Source organism: Engraulis encrasicolus, chromosome 17 (genome assembly GCF_034702125.1).
Source record: "Engraulis encrasicolus isolate BLACKSEA-1 chromosome 17, IST_EnEncr_1.0, whole genome shotgun sequence".
In the NCBI taxonomy this organism is placed as follows: Eukaryota; Metazoa; Chordata; class Actinopteri; order Clupeiformes; family Engraulidae; genus Engraulis; species Engraulis encrasicolus.
This window is the reverse complement of record NC_085873.1, coordinates 26,097,201-26,107,312: the sequence shown is the minus strand read 5'-3', so window position 1 is coordinate 26,107,312 and position 10,112 is coordinate 26,097,201. Positions and strand designations below refer to the sequence as shown.

At 40.9% G+C, this 10,112-nt stretch overlaps 1 protein-coding gene across 1 annotated transcript in view; it reads right to left on the bottom strand.

Moving 5' to 3' along the window:
* Window positions 1-10,112, bottom strand: part of rnf40 (ring finger protein 40) — a 62,366-nt gene that overhangs the window by 41,178 nt on the left and 11,076 nt on the right. The window contains exons 7-9 of the mRNA XM_063222094.1: window positions 9,911-10,057; window positions 8,578-8,652; window positions 3,441-3,560 (exon numbers count right to left, since the gene is read on the bottom strand). Of these exons, the coding sequence (XP_063078164.1) occupies window positions 3,441-3,560; window positions 8,578-8,652; window positions 9,911-10,057 (342 nt within the window). The remainder of the gene's footprint in view (window positions 1-3,440; window positions 3,561-8,577; window positions 8,653-9,910; window positions 10,058-10,112) is intronic.

Below are 10,112 nucleotides of genomic sequence, written 5' to 3'. Positions count from 1 at the left end.
GAGTGACCATCACTAGGATTGTGGGTGTGTTCTGACTGTCACACCTTTGGTGTAGCGGTCAGAGCCCCAGTTTACTATCCCAGAAGGTCTGGATTCGAGTCCCAGCTGGGCAACTATACTCCCTTTCGCTACAGTGACACATCCGATCTATGCAACAAAAGTGGAAAAAAACCCACAAATTCTGATTCTCAGATTTTAATCAGATATGAATCGGATATATGTGAATCCGTCTACAGTGAAAAATAATAAGGTCGGATATTCTGATCAATGCGACCCACAAGTCATCAAAATAATTTCTCCCACCTGCTACAAATGGTCGAGGCATTCAGTTAACAATGTCAGCTATCGAGTACCATTTGGGTTATTGAAAGGATAGACGTAAATGGGACTGTCAAAAAATCAGATGTGAGCATAAAATCGGAACTGGAATATCCGATCTACAGTGTGAACATACCCCAAATGTGTTTTTTTAGGCTAGCCGATGTTGCATGTAAGTTGATGACACATTCGGTTTGTTTTCCCCCAAAAAGGCCCATTCATGAACAAAGTACCCGGATGGTCGTTTACACGTATGTGAGAGCACAGCTGAACGCAGTTGTGATGTAATTAACTGGAACATGTTCACAGGTGGGGCTGATAAGCCATCTATTTCCTCCACTTGGTGTCACTTCGGCTGTTACTACGACTGCTAGTTTGCCTATCTGATTTCCCATGACCAGAAATACTTCTGGAAAACAGAGTAGATGAATCACCGCACACAGGTGGACATAGATTTGCTGGTTTTTGTTTGTTTTTTAAAAATGTACCACCCTTTTAGTGAAAAAGTGAACCTCATTGTTTACTAAAATAAAAATAAAAACAGCTACTCAAAGCCCTCCAATGTGTGTGTGTGTGTGTGTGTGTGGGGGGGGGGGGGGGGGGGTTGGGGGCACAGCACGACAGCATGCTTAAACTGCTTCTTGTAAGAGACTGCGCTGGTTTGCTTGTTTCAGTGCAACTGCGGGTGGGGAGACTGCCTTGAAAAATGTGACTCATTTGTATGATGTTCGTTTTGCCTCTGGACGCCTCGTTTAGAATTAAGTTAAAACAAGGAGACTCCAGATGTGCATCTCTGTGCATGTGTTTCTCAGCAAAACGCACCTTGAGGAAAAACTGAGAAAATTTAATTTTTGAGATTTGATTTACATAAGCAAATGCTATTTCAAAATGCTTCTCGCTCAAGACGAGGCTGGTTTATTACTTCTGAGAAAGCTGTGGGGGCTTCAAATGAACATGACAAATGTCCCGTGGACGCTGCATCTAAAGTCAGGTCCCAGGTTCGATCGAAACACCAATCTGTAGCTTGATTGAGGAGCTGTTTCCACGTAGCAGGATATTTTTAAAGCATTCTTTTTTTTTTCCTGGTGATATTGGTTTTGGTCTTCCGTTTCCACGCAGCAGATTTTTAAAATCCAGATATAAAAAAGAAGATTTTAATACCATCCTATTTAGGGGGCTATTTAAAAAAATAATAATAATAACAGCTAGGTACAGCAAGTACCACCTTGCTCTACCTAAAATAATAGATCATTTAGTTAAGAAAAGAGATTATGAAGACCCAATGGGAAACTCCCATTGTCATTGTGACAACACGCAACAGAACACACAAGTGCACACAACAAAATTGCATTTATGCCTCACTCATTCAAGGGGGCACCCCAAAGGATGGTGGTACCATGTTTAAGGTACCTCAGTCATGGAGGAGGATGCGATGGGGGGAGAGCACTAGTTAATCACTCCCCCATCAACCTTACAAGTGGGGAATCGAACCGGCAACCCTCAGGCTACAAGTTTGATGCCCAAACCACTCATCCATGACTAGATAAGACCGTTTACATAAAGCACCTTGAGACTCTCGTTCTCCCTGATGGCCTGTAGACTATGCTATAACATTATAGATGAAATGTTATACAGTAATATTGGTCATATTCAGCTCCCTTGAGCATCTCGACGGCCTCTTGTAGCTCCTGTCATGTGGCCAGCTATGGACTAGGACTATGCCATCGTTATTATACTACACTCGCCTCCAAAAGAGTTGTCGCCTATCCATCTGTTTGGAATAACAGCTAATAACCTGACTTTCAATTAACCACTTGGCTTCAGAAGTCACTCATATGAAAGCTACAACCCTCTCGAATGAAAATGTATGTACAAAAATAAATTTCATGCACCAAAGAAAGATTGACCCTTTATTGAACACAGACAGGGCAGATTTTCACAAGACAAAAGTTTTGTCGCCTATCGAACATAATGTGAAAATGAGCAGATAAGTCACTTCAAAACACTTCAAATACGCAGATTGGGTGTCATACTTAATCACTGAATCACTCTCACCTCTCCAGAAAATCAACTTTGGCCTTAGGTGTATGTTTAGGGTCATTGTAATCATGGAAAGAAACACAATGAAAATCAATGGAGTTCAATGAGAGATGGTGACATATTCGCTATGGGTAGAGCAATACATGTTTAACTTCATGATTTAATCAATGATAAAAGCCCTCAAACACCTGCAGCATGCATGCAGCTCCTCATAAGAGCTGTATCTGTACCATATTTCACTTTATGCACCATTTCTGTTTTTTCATATTCTTCATCTCCAACACCATATAGTTTTGATGCTATCAGTTCTAAAATGGTTGATCTTGGGATCTTGACTTCAGAGTATGAGTCCCATTAGCCTTCATTTTTGTCAGAATTAGGCCTGACATACTCTTGGCTGGCTTTTTTTGAGACAGGACAGTGGGAGAGACTTCTTTGGTGTTAAAGGTGAAGAATTTGGAAAAAATACATGGTGCCTAAAGTCAAACATGGGAGGGATACAGCTCTTATGTGGAGCTGCATGCATGCTGCTGGTGTGTGAGGGCTTTTATCATTGATTACATCATGAAGTTAAAAATGTATTGCTCTACGAATAGCGAATATGTCACCATCTCTCATTGAACTCCATTGATTTTCATTATGTTGCTTTCCATGATTACAATGACCCTAAACATACACCTAAGGCCAAAGTTGATTTTCTGGAGAGGTGTGAGTGAATCAGTGATTAAGTATGACACCCGATCTGCGTATTTGAAGTGTTTTGAAGTGACTTATCTGCTCATTTTCACATTATGTTCGATAGGCGACAAAACTTTTGTCTTGTCAAAATCTGCCCTGTCTGTGTTCATTAAAGGGTCAATCTTTCTTTGGTGTATGAAATTTGTTTTTGTACATTCATTTTCATTCGAGAGGAATGTAGCTTTCATATGAGTGACTTCTGAAGCCAACTGATTAATTGAAAGTCAGGTTATTAGCTGTTATTCCAAACAGATGGATAGGCGACAACTCTTTTGGAGGCGAGTGTATATTACATTAGATAACATTCAATTATCCATTATGTGTTGTAGTTAATAGAAAAGCACCTTGAGACTCTCGCTCTCCCTGACGGCCTCCTGCAGCTCCTGCTGTAGTTTCTCCAGCTCCGTCATGCGGCTGTTGGCCAGCTCCTGGTTCTGCTCCAGCTCCGCGTTCAACTGCTCAAACTACACACACGCACACACGCACACACGTACAAACACGCGCACACACGCATAAAGGAGGTTAATAAGCATGTTTTATTAAAACTAACAACAGTATTTGCTGAATCTGTAGAAGAATTCAGCTGCTCTTAGCACACACAAGGAGACGAAAGCGCAAGGTTAATCAGCATAATTTATTTTAAAAAATCACAATAGATTATTAATTCATAATAATTCATCTGCACACAAGACACGCAGACACGCGCACACACGCACACACAAAAGGTTAATAAGAATGTTTGTTTACAAAAACAACAATAGCTCGATGCGCTCAAAGTGCAATACTATTTCCAGAACTCAGCCGCTCAAACTGGCCATTGGAACAGAGATAGGAGGTACATAAGAATGTTTTATTCATAATAAAGAGTAATGAACTTTTGTTTGCATTCGTTCCAGCTCAGCATTTCAGCAGCTCAAACTCCACGCACAAGGACAGGGAGCGAGGAGGTACATGATGAGCATGATATAATTTGAAAGAAGTGATGAACTTTATTTCTTCTTCAACCAGTTAGAATTCAGATGTGGAAAACAGAAAAAGAGAGAAGGGGTACAGTCAGGCCTGCCGACAAACTGGTATTTTGGCCCGGGCCCAGGAATGAGAGGAGCCCAGAGATTCAGGGACAGTAAACAAGTCTGTATGTTTGTGTCTGTATGTGAGTGGAGAAAAAACGTATGTTTTATGATTTAATGACTATAAGAAATAAGCATGTTTTAATTATTGCGTACACCGCATTCCACTTTATTATGCAAATGACATTTTTCGCTGTTTCCCCAAATAATCAATACAAATGACAGTCGTCATAATTTTCAAGTCATCAGCCATTAGAGTACAATTTAAAAGTTTTTGAATGAACCTTCCAATGATAACGGTATTTTTTAAAATAATAAAAAACTTTAAATGCTCTGTTCCACATTATTACGCAAAATAGTTTTGTAGTGTTGTAATCCAAATTTCTTTCTTTTTTCCCTTTTACATCAAAACAGTTGGAATTTGGTACCTTCTAAATTACATTTCAATGTTCAATACTTGGTGATAAGCTCTTTGTCTTAGTAACTGGAATGCTGTGATTAACATTGAAGTCAATGGCAGGGCATTGCATGGGAGTTATGGAAGCCCAGATATCCTTGATGCTTTGCTCTCAGCTGTTTTTGTTTGTTTGGTCTGGTGACCCACACTTCACTCTTCAACATACCCGTAGATTTCCATGCCACGTTTAGGTGCTTTGGAGGTGATGACATTCTAACGCACCAGACATAAAACGCCATTGAAAATGAATGGGATGCTATGTCTGGTGAGTTTGAATGTCATCACCTCCAAAGCACCTACACGTGGCATGGAAATCTACAGGTATATTGAAGAGTGAAGTGTGGGTCACCAGACCAAACAAACAAAAACAGCTGAGAGCAAAGCATCAAGGATATCTGGGCTTCCATAATTTCCATGCAATGCCCTGCCATTGACTTCAATGTTAAACGCAGCATTCCAGTTACAGCTTATGACCAAGTTTTGAACATCGAAATGTAATTTAGAAGGTACCAAATGCCAACTGTTTTGATGTAAATGGGAAAAAAAGAAAGAAATTTGTATTACAACACTACAAAACTGTTTTGCGTAATAATTTGGAACAGAGCATTTTGGGCATTTTAAGTTTTTTATTATTTAAAAAAATACCGTTATCATTGGAAGGTTCATTCAAAAACTTTTGAATTGTACTCTAATGGCTGATTACTTGAAAATTATGACGACTGTCATTTCTATTGACTATTTGGGAAAAGGGAAAAAAATGTCATTTGCGTAATAATGTGAAATGTGGTGTAGAGCTATTTTTAAAATAAGCCCCTTTTCCAACAGATTTCTGAAGCGAATTAATATAGGAATAACATTATTTTGTAGCGATATAAGATGCGTTCGCTTGGTTTTTCATCAGCAGGATGATTCTAGCAAAATAAAACGACATCAGACTCAACCATGCTGATGCACATTTTTCTGACTCGCCAGATGATTTTCCATCAACATTTTAGCGGGAAAGAACAAACAGATTATGATTAGAATGCAGGAAAGACAATATCCTGCACGACACGTTTGAGGAGGTGTTGGATCTCTTGAGCCTTTTAAACCTTAACCATTAAACCTTTTACATCAACTTGTAGGGACACAACTTTCCTCATAACCATATATTCCGATCAAATTAACTTAAAAGCAATAGAGCATAAATAAAACAATTTTTCCATCACGTGTCACACTAACTTCTTGATGTGCATCATTTTAAAGCGAATCATCTTGTTGATGCAAATGGGGCTATAGAATTCAGCTGCTGGACCATGGGGATGGAGAGAGTTTATAACCAATATTATAATGGATGCATTTATATGACTCGAGATAATGGAAAAAGGAGGCGCACACAAGGCTTGTGTGAAAAATGTATATTGTAGCCCAAATTTAAAACAGAAGTCAGAGGTTAACTGGAGCAACAGACGTTTCGGACCTAGTACATTCTCAATGTCTCCAGCTACTGTAAATTTTCGGCTACAATATAGATTTTTCACACGAGCCTTGTGTGTGCCTCCTTTTTTTTTCATTATCTCGAGTGATTACTACTTTTTGCGAGTGGACGCACCAAGCAATACACGGGTCTTAAGTGCAGGCGCAGACGCCAACTTCTGTTGTTTTTTGTCATTTACTGAATTTGTATGACACAATTCATACGACATGCAGCTTCAAACATGTCAGATGACCAAAGGAAGAAAATAAGCAGAAATGTTTCATTTTATGCTAATAATAATAATAATATTTGTTTTGCACAATTGGAACAAGATGCTCTGAGTGGTTTCATCATGTTTGACCAAAGAAAGGAATTTGAAAAAGCTTTATTTGTATAGCACATTTGTAAGGGCCCATTTCATTTACGCTTTTCCAACAAGTTAGTATAGACCTTTGGGCAATGAAAAACATGCACAATAAAGAGAGCTATTTGCATAATAGGGGCCCCTTTCTAGCCAAAGTGCTTCAAAGTGCGGAGAAAAGGTTAAGCAACCAGGTTGAAGGTTAAGGTAAACCACATCACAGTAAGTTAAAGGTTAAAACACGGCACTAAAACCGCAGAGACAAAGTAAAAACAGCACATAAACGCCATTACCATCAAAGACAAGACAAAGTACAAACATCACCACAGCCCCAAAATGAGGCTACAGAACCGCAAGGCGGAAGAGATGCATTTTGAGAGAAGATTTACAAGCAATTTGTTCGAATAGTTTATAGATCCAAGCGCATGCGGTAAACTACTCTAGAGACACGACACATGGAGAAGAGTACTAAAAGTGTCATAACACAGAGCTGGTGGGTCAGCGAGAACTTAAACACTGTCAATAGGATTGGTAAGCAAAGCAGTGGTGACGTCATGTTGATGGGTTAGCTAGCTGTAGTTTTTGCAGATGTGATCTGCTTAGTTCAGCAGCCTGATCTTACTTATAACCTTTGCACAGAGGGTCAGGACTTGCCGAATTGAACACCAATTTACAGGTGGAGAGAACTCTGCTGAAGTTTGAGATGTGATATCTGATTTTATCCATTCGGCAGGTCCGGATTAACAAACAGTCTCGATATGGGAGACTAGGGGCCCCAAACCGCCAGGGGTGAGCAGAATTGCAACAAGTTGTAAGTTGTAACAAGTAGTTTTCGGAGTGAGGAGTCCGCACATTTAGAATCCTTTTTGTTGTGTTTTATTTTTTCATGACAATCTGACTGTTGGAGGTCGAAATGTTATCCTGCCATGAAAAAATAAAACACAACAAAAAGGATTCCAAGTGTGCGGACTCCTCACTCTGAAAACTACAGTTGACCTTCGTCCAGCACCTTTCCCTGGGATGTGCTCTCCTTCAACAGAATTGCAACAAGACATGCACGGTACAGGGGGGCGCATGAACCCCCCACATTTGGGCTTACATTGCCCACGGGGAACCCGACTCGAGTCCGGCCGGGGTCATTTCCCGACCCTGCCCCATCTCTCTCTCCCAGTCATTTCCTGTCTAGTCTCACACTGTCCTACAACAATAAAAGACCAAAAAACAGCCCCCCCCCCCCCCCCAAAAAAAAAGGTTTAATAAAAATACATGCACGTTACTGAAAAAATATTCTGTCGCACCGAGAGTGTCAAATATTCTTAATACTCCCCTCCACTAGTTGACCCATGTTATCCTTCATTACATAGCCCTCTATATCATTTTGGATAGAAAAGACCATCTTTTCTCATGATTATGCTCAATGTAGTATGCTACACTCCTATACAACAATGAGACTTGCTGTTTGGATGGGTTGGCTGTGGTGTAGCCAGTGTGTAGGGTTTCATTTGGGGGTGCAACAAGGTTGCCAGATTAGTGTCACTGCCGTAACGGAGCGGACAGTGTGGGTGCCTCTCACAACAATGAGATTTGCCGTCTTCGTGGGTTGAAGGGGCACAAGGTAGGATGACATCGTTTGTGCGGTGCCCGTGGCATGTCTGTCTCAAAATCTACTCCGTAATGAAAAAATGCTGTTCAAATAAACTCGTGGTGAAAAGGTTTTCATCACGGAATGCCAGCAGTTGATACAAATCTGAATACGGCATGTAAAGCGATTTTTCGTATGAAAAGTGTTTTCCACGACATCTTCGGACCACTCTGTCAAAAAGTTGCATTCAGGGTTTTCTGACAGCCGACCGGGGAAGTGGTCGCGAGGATCATCTTTCACTGTAATGATTCACATAACCATCGGCTGACTCGGGACAGTGATTCATTAAACTTTTAATCCTACCTGGAGCCCCTTTAACTCTGGTAGTGTGTCGTGTTCCATGTGTGGGTGTAACAAGGTTGCCAGATTAAGTGGGTGTGGGTGGACGGGATTGCTCTTATACCGTGTGTGTGTGTGTGTGTGCTCAGTGAGATCTGACCTAATGTGTAGGTGTAAAGGGGTTGCCAGATTAACAGGCGTGGGGTTGCCTCTTACCTTCTGTATGCTGAGCGTGATCTGACCTCCGGGGAGTCCTCCTGAGCTGCCGGTGGCATAGTAGCCCGAGTTCAACTGGGAAAGACACACAAACAATCAGTCAGGCACACAAACTAACCCCAGGGCAGACATGATGTGTGACATGATGTGCGTGTGTGTGCGTACGCGTGTGTGTGTGTGTGTGTGTGTGTGTGTGTGTGTGTGTGTGTGTGTGTGTGTGTGTGTGCGTACGCGCGCGTGTGTGTGTGTGTGTGTGTGTGTGTGCGTACGCGTGCGTGTGTGTGTGTGTGCGTACGCGCGCGCGTGTGTGTGTGTGTGTGTGTGTGTGTGTGTGTGTGTGTGTGTGTGTGTGTGTGTGTGTGTGTGTGTGTGTGTGTGTGTGTGTGTGTGTGTGTGTGTGTGTGTGTGTGTGTGTGTGTGTGTGTGTGTGTGTGTGTACTCTTTAAAAAATAAAATTAAAAAAACCCTTCTTTGCTTCTGCACTTGTTGTTCTGTATATTCCTGTGCACTTTGTATCTGCTAGTGATGTTGGCTATGATCATGTCGTCTTTTGAAAGTCGCTTTGGTTATAAAGCGTCTCCCAAATGCAATGTAATGTAATGTAATGTAATGTAACCATACGGCCAACCAATGGAAACATCACGTCATTTGAGCTACTACTATATGGACATCCAATGAAAACATCAGTGCCTTTAGCATGTTTTTCCATCTCTTCCTTGCCCTTGATATACACACTAAACAGAACACACAACAGAATTAAGGTTTCATTACATACCTCAATATTTCACTGCAGGTCACAATGCAGGAATACTAGCGTTACTGTTGTGTTGTATTTCATTCTATTCATCCGTGCACTCTTTTTCCTACTTTATTGTATTCTTATTTCCGCCAAGGAGGTTATGTGATTGTCTGATATTGTTGTGTGTTCGTCTGCTCGTTGGCTTGTTTGTTTGTGATGCATGTGTGTTACTATCCACCAGAGGGCGGAGGTACGCTCTCTGAGCACTTCTCTAGTATTTTTTTTTCTTCAAACATTTCTTTATTAGAGTTTTTAGTTTTACACACAAACACAACCCCAAACCCAAGGCACATACAAAACAAATAAACCAACATACAGAGAAAAAAAAATTGAATAAAACAAATAAATGTCAAATCCCCACCGCATCCCAGCCCTCCACTACAACATTGTTATTTTCTAAAAAGTCCCAAAAAATATCAAATCCTCCAAATATATCTAATTTCCCTTTTGAGGTGAAACTAATGTTTTCCGAAGCAAAATAAAAACACATTCCCTTACTTCTCTAGTTTTATTAATAATTTTATTGCATGGTACCTGGTTGAGCGCCTCTGCCAGGTGTCTGTTGAGTTTCTGCTCTCGGTTGCGCAGCTTCTCGATGTCCCACTGCAGGTCCTCCACTGCCGTCTCCATCTCAGACACCTTGGTCTCCGAGCCAGTCACCTTGTCCACCAGCTCGTTATACTTTACACACACAGGACACATAGACATTGAAGACTGCTTAATTCGTGTGCATATA